The following is a 13,639-nucleotide window of genomic DNA, read 5'->3' as shown; positions in this document are numbered from 1 at the left end:
TCTCCTAAGCTGCCGCAGTCTGGCTGGGCACAAATCACGAGCCACTCAAGCAGGAACAGACTTTATTTCCGAACTCCCGCGAACGCCACCCACGCGGCCTTCTCGGGACACACCACACACCAACACACCAACGGGAACTCCCTCCACCGGAACTTCACCAACCAACACCAACTCTCCAGGCATCCCCGCGAGAGCTCAACTGGAACTCAACGGGAACTCTGCGAGAACTCAAAAGTACTGGCAAAATGCTAGGCGCCATCGTGTTTTTATCTTTGTGTGCTAACAATACATCATCCATATAGTGAAATACTTGTAGTTCAGGATTTTGATTTCTAAGTGGCTGGATTGCTTTGTTAACATAAATTTGACACATAGTTGGGCTGTTAGCCATCCCTTGAGGGAGTACTTTCCATTCATATCTCTGATCAGGACTTTCATGATTCAGTGCAGGGATAGTAAATGCAAAATGTGGACTATCCTCAGGATGAATTGGAATTGAAAAAAAAAAAAAAAACAATCTTTAATATCTATAGCTAAAACACTAAGCAGAAAGCATTGCTCCTGCTTTTCGTGATGCTGTCGGTCACTGCTGCCTGAAGAGCGGTGGCCTCGTGGGCACAGAGGTGCACTGGAGTTGGGATTATTTTAAATTACCATGCTCTCTACTTGATTTATAGCTTTTCTGCTACTGTAATAACTGCTACCAACACTGACCTTTATCCTTCTCCTTCACAGTGGACTGCAAACCACTGCAGCTGTTTGGCACATTTTGTTTAACCAAGTCTGTCTGTGCTGTGACTAACTGTGGTCACCTCAGTTAGGCATGTCTCAAGTGAACAGTCACGTCAAAACAGAAAGTCAGACAATTGCTCTTTTTGAATAATTTGCTAGAGATGAAATAACTTCAAAATTTTATTATCTCTAACTAAAAAGAGCTTTCTCTACAAGAATGTGTGAATTACTTTGTCCCTTATAAGATGACAGTATTTGCTTTGCATCTGGAACGACCCTGTCAGATCAGGTTGGGCAGGCAGCAACCAAAGTTGGCAGATTTAAAAGGGCCGCTGAACAGGCTTTATTGAGATATCACTCCCGGGCGGAACTCGATCAGACCCACAGAGGGGTCAGGGGAAGGGTCTGAGGAGAAACCGAGTGGAAGCTCGACCGGACTGGACTTTTATGGGGCTTACAGCAGGAAGGGAAGGGCTTGGGACAGGAAAAGGTGTCTCTAGGGTCCCTTGCCCCCTTGGAGTTGGCCAGGGGAGTTGGCTGAACTCCAGGATTGGCCAGGGGGTCCTGCTGACTGACAGGCGTTAGTCAGGAGATCTGGCTGATTGACAGGCGTTTCCGCCGGCATCTGATTGATGTTCAAAGCAGCGCAGGCTGCTTTGTTCTAAGTTGCCACTAAGTCGCCACCAAGTCGCTGCCACCGACCTAACACCCCCCAAGAGCTTATGGACTATGCAGCAATGTTCAGAGGTGAAATGATTAGATCATAATAAGAAAATCTGACCTATCAGTGGATTAATCCATCTGATGGATTAATAACCGGGAGGTGGTGAAAACTGTAGGAGGTGAGGCGTGGCTGGAAGGAGTGGACTGCAGGAGGCATGGCCTTGGAGCCTGGATCTGCCCCTGGCCCTTCCTGTTTCTCTCTGCTTCCTGGGTGCCACGGGCTGCAGCCTTCCTCCACTGTGCCCTATACCAAGATGTCTTTGCCTTGGAGCCAACCAATCTCACTGAACCTCTGTAACTGTGGGTCCAAATGTTTCTGTCGGGTGTTCTGGTCAAAGTGACAAGAAACTGGCTAACAGACAAGAGAAGTAATAATTATGTTAGTAGCAACCATCCACTGGCTCCTGAGAGTACTCCAGGTTCTTTACGTCAGTTTCTACCTGCCCCGTAATCATCACAAAACATAACCATTAATCCCATGAACTTTCCACTATGCTTCTGAAGAAAAAAATAACCCCTGCATTAACCTATTATAAAATGCAGACATTATCTATTGTCTACTAATAGTCAATGACACACCTTCTGTATCCAAAATTCCATGATACAAGCATATGATTTAATAGTCAGTAAGAGCCCTTGAGTTTCCTACTTTGGCCAAGATGGAGCATCAGGGACCAAACATATTCTTCTATCTTAATCTAATAACAAAAAGGCACAAAATACACAAAACAAGAATTTTCAGATAATGGACAACAAGAAATACAAACATTCTGCAGCTCCAAGAAGCTCCATGGACCTCGTACACAGAAAACATGAAGAAAACTACACCAAGACACATCATGACCAAATTGCTCAAAACAAAGAGAGAATCTTCAAAGCAACCAGTAGAGAAAATGGAGGCACAAGATAAGGATGACGAGATTTCTTGTCAGAAACATTGCAAGTGAGAAGATGGGAGCAATATCTTCAGGGCACTGGAGCTTCCAGCATATTATTACTCAAAACAGTCAAAAAGGGGCTGGGGTGTGGTTCACTGACAGAGGCTTGCCTAGCACATGTGAGGCACTGGGTCTGATCCTCAGCACCACATAAAAATAAAAAAATTAAAGTTATGACCATCTACAACTAAAATAAATAAATAAATAGACAAACAAACAGGCAAAATGAAGACGTTTCCAGACAAATGAAAAGGCTAAATGATTCATCACCAATAGAACCACATTACAAGAGAATGCTAAAGGAAGTCGTTAAGGTTAAATAAAGGCACTAGATCAAAGTATGGATAAAGAGCTCTGGAAATGGTAACTATGTGAAGAAATATCTAACAAGTTTTTATCATTTTCTTAATCTTTTTAATACAGAATATTAATATTGACTTTTAAAACAAAAGTAACACTGTCTGTAAACTTTATAACATAGGAAAAGGCAAAATGTAGGACAAGATGGTGCAGGGCCTGGCAGGAGATATGCAAAGACGCTGAGGCACAATCTGCAAGCTGTAAGTGAAGTGACAATGCCACTTGGAGACAGACTGCATTAAAGATGTTCCCTATAAACTTCAAGTGACCACAAAAATAATGACAATAAGCTACAGACAATAGGTGGAATACTGTACCCCCATCTGCCTGCAAGATGTTTACCCTCTAATCTATGAATCCTTGGGGGAGTGATCTGAGACAGAAAAGGGATTTTGCAGATGTGTCTGAGTTAAAGATATTGGATTGGGGAGATTATCCTGGATTGTTTGGGTCCAATAAAATCACAAGGGTCTTACAAGAGAAAAGCAGCAGGATCAGAGTTAATGGTAGAGATGTAGAAACAAGAGATGATGAGTATGGGTGGCCCCTAGAAGCCGAAAATCAAGGCATCAGATTCTCTGCTGAAGTCGGTAGAAAAAACACAGCCCTGCCAATCCTGATTTTACATTTTACATTCCAAGAACTTTAAGAGAATACAAATTGTCCTTTTAAAGACATTGAATTTACGGTGATTTGTTACAGCAGCAATAGAAAACTAATGCATAAGGTACAGACTGTCAAATCAGAGGGAAAGGACCTGACTAGACACTGCCTACAGAAACCTATTTAAAATATAAAGTAATGAACAGAGAAAAGTGATATAAAAGAGACAGAGTATTCTGACACTGATAAAAAGAAAGCTGGAATAGCTAGGTAATACAAGACAAAGTGATTTCAGAGGAAAGAGTATTACCAGGGAACAAGAGATCATTTCATAATAATAAAGGGGTTAATCCACCACAAAGACAAAGCAATCCTAAATGTTCATGAGCCTGATAATAGCATTTCAAACAGATGAAGCACACTGACAGAACTGCAAGGAGAGAAACAAATCCGTGATTATTATTTGGAGATTTCAATACTATTCTCTCTATCAATGACACTTCAGTAGACAAAATAATCACCAAGGATAAAGAAGACCTGAACAACATTAACTTGATTTAATTAGAATGTACAGACTGTGTCATCCAAGGACAGCAGAATGCATACTCTTACCGAATACCTGTTCTTTTCAGAAGAATGCATGTTCTCTTTAAGTGCATGAGAACCATCTCCCCAAACAGTATTCTAGGCCATGGACTAAATCTGATAAGATTCACCATGCTTTAGGTCAAGTAAGCAGGTTCTCTAATCACAATCCAATTAAACTTAAAAATAATTACAGACAGAATTGAAAAAAAAAAAAAAAAACCAAATTTGCAAGCTAAATGATACATTTCTAAATCATCTAGAAGTTAATTACAAATCAAAAGGAAAGTGGAGCTGAATGTTAAATGAAAATTCTGAACTACTTCTGAAATCTTTCCTTAAGTCTACATCTCAAAACTTCTTTGAGGGGCTGGGGTGGTGGCTCAGTGACAGAGCACTTGCCTAGCATGTATTAGGCACTGAGTTCAATCCTCAGCACCACATATAAATAAATAAAATAAATAAAAGTACATCAACAACTAAGAAATATATTTTTAAAAAACCCTTCTTTGGAAGTCTTCCTATAAATTTAGAATCTTAAGGTGTATAATTTCTGAAAGAAAATGAAAATTAAAATACAACATACCAAAACTTGTGGAATTCTGTTAAGCAGTACTTATCAGGAACTTTATAGTACTAAATGTCTACAAGGAAACAAAAAAGCCTCAAATCAATGACCTCAGCTTCCACCTTAAAAAAGCCGTAGAAAGAACAATGAAGCCCAAAGTTAGCAGAAGGAAGGACATGAAGATTTCAGAGCAGAAGTCAACACAATTGAAAACAAAAAACAACAGAGAAAAATCAATGAAACTGAAAGCTTTGTTTGGAGAAGATCAATAAAGTTGACCAATCCACAGCCAGAGAAATCAGGAAAAAAACAGACACAAAATGACCAAGACCAAAGAAGGGAAAGGTGACATCGCCACAGGTTCTACAGGTGGTCTGATATTAAAAAATATGATTCCTATATTAATGAACTAAAAAGAGAAAAACCATGCAGTTTTGCACACTCAATATTTACTCATTATTTCACCCCCGCACCCCCCCAAAACAAGTGAAACCTCAGCAAATCAGGAATAGAAGAGACCTTCCTCAGCCTGATAAAAGGAGATCTAGAAAAAACCTACAACTCACATCACGGTCTGTGGTCAAGACTGAATGTATTTCACCTAAGGTCAGGGACAACACAGGGGTGTGTATTCCTACTACTGCTATTTAACACTATACTGTGGATCCTAGCCAACAACATAAGACAATCGACCACCAGAAGAATCAATCACAGATGCTGGAATGCAGAAGGTTAAACTGTGTTCATTTGGTGACAGGATAATGTACACAGCAAATACTAAGCAATCTACAAAACAGCCACCAATAAGTGAGTTTGGCAGGGTTGCAAGATACAAAGTCTACCTCTAAAGAATCAACTGTTACGGATAAATTTGACAAAATTTGATGCACATGCAAAACTTGCAAGACAAATCAGAGAATATATCCCATCTGATTGAAATGTATGATATGTCAAGATCACTGTACTGTCATGTGTAACTAAGTAAAATAAATAAAAAAAAGAAAATATGGAATATACTACATTCAAAGATGAAGAGAATATATCATTAAGACGTCAATTCTCCCCCAAATTAATCCACAGTTTCATTTTTAAAAATCCTGCCAGGCTTTTTAAAAAATGAAAAATTTGATAATCTGATTCTAAAAATATAGGGAAATCAAGGTCAAATGACACTGAAAAAGAAGAGTAAGGTTAGAAGACTACACTACTTGACTTCACGTCCAAGTATAAAGATACCATAATCAATGCAGACTGATATTGGTGAAAAGATAAACCTATGAACCAAGGGAACAGAATTCAAGGTCCTGGTACAGACTGACACGTATAAGACAACGATACTAAGCCAATTCAATGAGAAAAAAGAAAGATGATTTCAACATATGGGGCAAACAAAACAAACCACCAAAAAACCCGAGCCCTCATCTAATAGCACACACAAAAACTCACATGCATCACCGACCTCAATACAAAGGTAAAGCAATAAACATCTTGGGGGGAAAAAGGAACAATTTCTACCAATCCTGATTGGCAAATATTTTAAAAATATGATAGGAAAAGTATCATATTTATTTTTTAATGAATAGAAATGTGTCTAATATTTAAAGATACTGCAGATTCAACATGTAAAGAGACAATAGGTTGAAGATTGAAATAAATATCAAATATGGGAATTATTTAAATAGTAAATACAGCAGATGCTTATTACTTAGAAAACAGTTATAGTATGTTAGAATTTTTTAATGTTATTTCTTTTTTCCATATTTTTTATTGGTGCATTATACATAGTGGTGGTATTTGTTTTTACATAGTCATACTAAAAGCATATTTAAGAGGAAAAACTGATAAATTTTGTGCTCTTCAAAAAACATTGTCAAGAAAATGAAAAGATGAGTGACAGCTGAGGAGACAATATTTGCAAAACATGTATCTGAACTATATAAAGATCTCTTAAAATTCAACAAGAAGCAGAGAGGGGAGAAAAAAATTAACGAGCAAAAAAAAAAAAAAAAATCTGAACAAACAAATTCTCCATGGAAGATACAGATGGCAAATAAGCACATGAATATATATGCAATATGATTCTTCATTAAAGTAGTGCCAATAAATCACAATAAGATACAATCACTCCTGACTAGGATGTGAAAAACACTATACTATGAACTAGCAAGAAGAAAAACCCTCATGCCCAATGATGGAAATGTAAAAGGGTACAGCTGTCTCCCAACCTATATATCCACACACACGAGTTTCATAGAATGTTCAAATAGCTTTATTTTCATGTTCAATGTTAAAAAAGCACCTGAAGTCCAAAAGTAGGTGGATATATTTACAAAACTGGCATATCCCATAAAATGGAATACTATTAAGCAACAAAAAGAAGCAAACACCTCAACATGGGTGAATCTCAAGAGTAATTATGCCAAATAGAAAAACATCAGACAATGTTTTCTATTTGGCATACTGAACGATTCCATTAATACGAGCTTCTACAAAAAAGGAAAGTGATGAAAGCAATCCAATGGTTGCCTGGAGACAGGGAAGGGGAGGAGGAGGGGATGGGTTCCTAGGAACATAGGCACTCTTCATGGAGAAGTTCACTATGTTGACTGCGCTGATGGTTTTGTGTGATCTTACATATGTCAGAACTCAGTGATTTTTATATTTGCAACATAGGCAATTTACTGAGCATCAACTGCACCTCAATAAAGGTGTAAAACAAAATATTAGCATGGCAAATTCTTCATAAATATTTTCTATTGTTGTTATTAATGTATGAAACCTTTAAAAAAGACAAAAATGAAGAAGCATCTGAACTGTCTGAAGGGAACACGTTATTGATGAAGTTATCTCCAGCTCAGAAATGACAGGAGAACCCATCAAGGCTTCAAGCTCCCTGTGCTGTCTGGAATCTCTTTACTCCCCTCCAAGGCACAGAGAATCCACTGAGCCATAAAAATGTAAAAAATAAATAAGACAAAACACCAAAAAAATGAACACCAAGAACCACACAATTGGAATGTTACAACATCAAGAGAAAGAAACCCCAGGTGCCTGATGCAGGCTGGAGGAGTGGGAGAAAGCCCCACCATTTCCACAGCACTGTGGTTTCCAGCGCGCCGGGAGTCACATTAATCTTGCCCCACACTCATTCCAGATGAGCAGTCTCCTGATCAATCCTGAGTCACCAGAGGCGCCTTTATTATTGTGGACAACAATTTAACCATGTATTTATAATTCAGATTTACCAAGTGCTTGCTAAGTGTCAGGCATCACTTAGTCCCACCAACCGCCTACGAGTAACTGAAGCTGAGACAGCATCTGCCCAGTGTCATACAACTAGGGTAGAGCCTGACGTCCACGTTCCTCAGCACAGAGCCGCACCGTGCTGTGTTCCGGAATCAGACACGGTTTCTCACCTCCACAGCACTAAGTTATCACCAGCCTTCCTTCCCTGAACTGCCTCCTGATTACACTGTATGAACTAAATTAAGCTACAAATGATACACTTTCAGCCAGAAGACTTTTTATAAATTATTATACTTTCTTTAAAAAGTAATTCTATTAGCTTAGAAACCACTAAAATGGAATCCTTAAAATAGATCACTCTTCTTCTGCTTTTACTCAGTTTTATGATTAATTTAGGACCCTCTAATAGAAAGTGGTTTTACATATTGAAACATTCTTTATGGGAAAAAGAAGCCTATTTGATAATTTAGTACCCAACATTTCTTTTTAAGGCGAGTTCCTTTTCTGCACAGAAGACAGAATTAATTTTACTCCTTCTGAAATGATGAGCAGTCAAATATATATCTCCTATAATTCACCTCGAACTTAGCCTTGATGTTGGGAAAAAAGAGCACAAAATTTCTGATAACCCATAAGACATATTTATTTTACTATCGAATGACTCCTTTCGTCAGCTCACATGACATACAGATACACACACAGTTACAGAGGCCGACTGCCTTCTTAGTCCCCCTGGAGTCACCACTGACGCCTGTTCTGCAGCAGGCACTGCCACCTGTAGTGCAGATTCAGCAAGGAAACAAACACACTGAACTCTCTACCCTCACTGCACCTGCATTCCAGAGGAGTGAACAGAGAAACCACACACACACACCATGTCCAGATCTAATCACAGGAACCTTGAAAACCAGAGAGGGTTACAAGTAGGGGGTTACAAGGCACAGACTGGAGGACCGGGGCAGGGGGTTGAGAGAGGGGGGCACTGGTCTTTAAAACAGCCTGTCTTCAAAGAGCTTCAGATCAGATCACAGAGGAGAATATGTAATTAAACTGATTCACCCCTTTGCCTAATAAGAAAGAATGAATGTAACAGACGAGGAAATTTGAGGGTTAAAAAGTCCCTTTAAGGGAGAAAAAGTCAGACAAGTACTCCTTCATATCCAGAAAATGCTACAACAAACCTGAAGGGAATTATGCAGTATCCAATTTCTTTTTATCATCTCATGAGCTCATCAATAATAACATTATTCCCACTTCCACCTCAAGTTGAGACACAGTTCTTAAAACAAGAACATGCCCGAAAGCAAAAATCACTACTAAATCCCACATTTGATCAAGAAATACGTACCACGTTACAATCCCAAAATAAATCATTATACAATTCTTTAAGGCCTAAATACCAGATAAAGATGAGAAATAAATTGTTGTTTCTAAAAAATCTGATGTATGCACACAAACTCCTACATCTTTAAACAAATTTTCTCATACTGCTCTGACAGAATTTAAACATTTTTCTATTAATATACACACAAATAAATATTAGAATATACTAATTTTAAACCAATTTGCCCTCTTCTATAGAAGAAAGAATGTGGATACTTTTATTGTTCTATTATAGTCACATAATAAACTGTCAAAGGCTCAGGGCTCTTTCAATGTTTCAGAATTACACAGGAATCAAACAGAGGCCCTTAAGTCATTAAGTGCCCCCTATGAGGAACTCCCTTTACACGATGCCTGGCATAATCAGTTCCACTGTTTGCCGAGGTTTTAAAAACTTAAGTCCCTTCTTATTTCAAATCCATGATCCTGTCTCCCTCAATTCCCACCTGTTTTAGTTCTTAGGAAAGATCAAAACAAGCTTATTCTCTCTACTGCCAGCCTCTGTAAGGCAGCTAGAAAGACCCTCACTCAAGGTTTCTTCCCTCCCGCTAAAATATACCATTCTTTCACATATTTCCCATATAATAATAGTATCTGTGTTTTAAAGATGTGTGTACCACTTCATTCAAACCTCATCCTAAATCTATAAGCAAAATGATATAACTTCATTTCCTCACTTACAAAATTCTCTTATAAGAATGTTTAAGCTTATCAATTAGTCTCTCTAGACAAATGAATGTCTTCTGTCTTTTGCTTGTGGAAATGCATTTTGAACCTAGATGAATGAGGTTCACAAAAGTCATGCCAATGAGTCATTTCTGGCCATTATTGATTTTCACTTTTTTAAGGAGCAGACATGATATACCCAGACAATGATAAGTGATTTTTAAAGAAAGGTAACTAAAAACATTTTAGCATCATTGTATTTTCAAGCAGTAGTCTACAGACCATCTGGGGAAGCTTTATATAATGCAATTTCTAGACCTCTCTGTACAGAATCAAAATCTCTGTGATTCTGATCTGTAGTCTAGGAGCAATTTACGTAACCTTGGTTGCCCTGAGGCCTAAGAACGCTGGCCTAATATTTTAAATTGTGTTTTTGCTCCCTAATAGACACTTTAAGTATCTTACCTGTAATCCAGGAATAAATCGAGTATCCTTTTCAACCACCAAGAGATCAGCAACATTGGCATTGAGAATGGACCTTGTGATTCCCCCTGGCCCGGGACCCACTTCATAAACATAAGCATTTGTCAGATTGCCAGCTTTCCTTACAATTTTATCTAGAGGGAAAAAAAAGTTTAATTATCTTGATCATCTTGGCAAATTTCAATGTTTAAACTTTAAATTGTACTAATTCTTTAACAAAAACAGGATTATCATAGCACATTTCCTTAAATTCAGCAAAATGACATTCCCAATCAGAATCTTCCATGCTGCTAGTTGAAGGTGCAAAAGCAAAAAGTGCAGTCAGCCTCCATTTTTACCCACAGACACCTATTTGGTAGTCAGAATGGCAATGGCAACACGTTCCTGGGTGATAAGACTCTCAGAAATTTTAATTTTTGGACACTTTCAGATAAAGGTTAAATTCAGCATTGGAGGTTTTCTAAGCTTTGCAAATATGCATGCTAACATGAAAATAATTCTTCTTCGAGTAGTCAATTTAAGTCAGCAGACCTTAAGAAATCAGAAGGGTAGAATACTAATGTTTCATTGCAACTTATCATTACTTCTGGAAAAACATACAATGTGTTGGTCTTATCGACTGAGATATTAAAATCTGATAAACTGGGCCTTCTAGGATAGGAAATTTAGCTACTAAAAACACACCAGCACTTTTCCTCTGACATAAAGTTCCAACTTTGCTTATTTTTGGTAAGCTTATGTAAGCTGAAAGGCAAAAATTCTCTTTCAAAGACAGTCTTTTAATGGATGCAGGGAGGGAATTAGCATCCACTGACCATTTATGTTATGGGCGATTTTCATACATCCTCTCACCAAATTCCTCCTATACATAACTAACAGCTACTCTTCCAATTTAATTTCTCTGAACTTTACAATTTCCTTGTCTATTGTTTTATTTGTACATAGTCATCTAAAAAAGCAATGGCAGAGAAAAAAACTCCAATTCAGGTGTAAATTATAAAGCCAGTATTTGCTCCCTTACAGCTACCAAATGCCTTAGAGGGAACAAGAATAATTAAGCATAGGCTTTATGTAGTGAATTTAAGATTCTCATTTTAAAAAATGTAAAGCTATGAAAGTAGGCAGGACAGTGTTTTCACCCTCAAACTTCTCAGGCATTCAAATACAAATGAATATCAAAGACGTAATGTCAAATCATTAAGAGTGAGTGTCCATCTTGGTCTGCTCCTACATGTATTTTAATCTCCCTGTGTGCTTTGGTTTTTATAGGAAGAGTGAATTATTATCATCTACAATCTGGAACTTATTCCTGAGGCTCAGTAAAGACTCACAGGAGGGCTGGGGATGTGGCTCAAGTGGTAGCGGGCTCGCCTAGCATGCATGCATGCATGAGGCACTGGGTTCGATTCTCAGCACTACGTAAAAATAAAATAAAGATATTGTGTCCACCTAAAACTAAAAAATAAATATAAAAAAAAGACTCACAGGAGAAAATGTAAGTGAAGCTTCTTTTTGCTGTTAAAATAAAAAGACCTGTTATCTTCAGCCCTAAGAATGGTTTTTATATTTAGCATGTGGCCTATAACTAGTTGAAAGGCTGGTACTAGTTAACCCAAAGAATGTTGGAAAATGGGCAATCTTTTAAAGCTCTTGTAGTAGGCCCCTCTTCTAAATAAATGACTTGAGTGGAATTAGACTGTTTTATCCAAAATGATATTGCTACAGACAGAATGAAAAACTCAGGTCCAAGAAATTAAAACAACTTATTTATGCTTTATAAACTGTACATCATTTAATAGAAACGTTATGGATGATTCACCGATTTTTTTAACTTCTACAGGGAGGCCAAATAGTAAACTGAAATATCAAATCTCAAAATCTCAAAACATGAGTACTGCAGCAGTGAATCAGTGCACATATTTATAATAGAGCTTACAGCGATCTCATACAAAAAAAAGGGGGTGGTAAACAAACATAGAAACGTATCAACTCATGCACCTCAAACTGGTGAATTTCACTGTTTATAAATCTTACCTCATAAAGTCACTTAAAAAAAATAAGGCGTGGGAATGTGAACTACCTGCTCACTCTCATAGCTTGTGCAATATGTATTTACTGATTATTTGCACCCTCGAGGATTTCTTAGACTCAACAAATGTTTAAATAACGAATCCTACAAAGATTTCAAAACGAGTTATGGCTAAAAGCGGCACACGACTTTAAGCCCTAATAAGTTAAAACTGCACGAAAAGCAAATCTGATGGGCACGTGCAGGCCGGCGGAGCGTAGTGAGCGAGACTCCACCGCCCCCAGCCCGTGGGGAGCTCAGCGCCCGCACCGCCAGCCTTCGCGCGCCGACACCCCAGCACGCCGGGCTCCGTGCAGACATCGCCCTTCACGTGTCTGGGCCGGCGGGACTCCGGACTTCTGTCGTGCAAAGCGAAGTGAGGACCTGACCGAATGCAGGTCGCCCACCTACACAGACAGGGCTGTCCCTTAAGACCCGCCGGCGAGGTCCCAGCGAAACCCCTCCACGCAACCCCTGGGGCACCGGGGATGCCACGGGGGCGCACTGGCTAATGCATCCACCTGTCAGCCTCAAATCCAGAAGAAAATTCTGGGATAGCTGCTTCGCTGCTTGCAGTCTGAACAACTTAATGAGTTCCCGAATGGTGGGCAGCGGCGGGAGACGGAAGCTGCTGAGGTTCCGGGAGGCAGCCATTAGGCCCACAACACACCACCCGGCCTTTCCCGGATCCCCACCCCCAACCTCCGAAACGCGCGGCGGGGGAGGAGCCTGAGGCAGTAGGTTCCGCCTCCTGGCCCTCCTTATTGGTTAGCTGTCCTCCCAGGAAGTGACGAGAACGGACAGGAAATCCGGGTGTGCTGATTGAGCACGCGCAGTGTCCCGCGGAGAGCGGTTCAGGATGGGTGCGCGGTGGTTTCCGCCCTTGAGCCAGTGGAGGGTCGGTGGGGCTGGACTCTCGCGAGTGGGCGGGGTCTGGGAGAGTTGGGGAACGCCGCAGCCGGGTCGCCGGAGGGCGTCGCAGGCCTTTGCGCTCCAGGTGCGGGTCTGTGACAGGTAGAATGCGGGTGACTGGCGGCAAAACTCCCTGTTGGCTGGGTGTTTTAAGAACTCAGCTCGCAGGTGCTGCACGGCACGTACGTAACTGCTGTCAGCCTCAGTCCTTAATCTGTTAAATGGCCCTCTTGTCTACCTCGAAGTTGTAAGCGCTGATTGAGAGGCCCCAAAGTGCAAAGTTAGAACATGGTGGAATGCGGGGCACCCGGCGGACGCTCAGTAGTGGTGGGCATTACAAGTTAGGTGGCAGATGGATGCGATTCATTTCAG

At 39.8% G+C, this 13,639-nt stretch overlaps 1 protein-coding gene across 1 annotated transcript in view; it reads right to left on the bottom strand.

The window, feature by feature from the left end:
* Positions 1-13,061, bottom strand: part of Tfb1m (transcription factor B1, mitochondrial) — a 47,043-nt gene extending 33,982 nt beyond the window's left edge. The window contains exons 1-2 of the mRNA XM_015498659.2: positions 12,877-13,061; positions 10,270-10,421 (exon numbers count right to left, since the gene is read on the bottom strand). Coding sequence (XP_015354145.1) covers positions 10,270-10,421; positions 12,877-13,009 — 285 coding nt within the window. The 5' untranslated portion in view covers positions 13,010-13,061. The remainder of the gene's footprint in view (positions 1-10,269; positions 10,422-12,876) is intronic.
* Positions 13,062-13,639: the final 578 nt, after the last annotated feature.

Source organism: Marmota marmota, unplaced genomic scaffold, assembly GCF_001458135.2.
Source record: "Marmota marmota marmota unplaced genomic scaffold, marMar, whole genome shotgun sequence".
NCBI classification, from domain to species: domain Eukaryota; kingdom Metazoa; phylum Chordata; class Mammalia; order Rodentia; family Sciuridae; genus Marmota; species Marmota marmota.
This window is presented reverse-complemented; position numbering and strand designations above follow the sequence as displayed.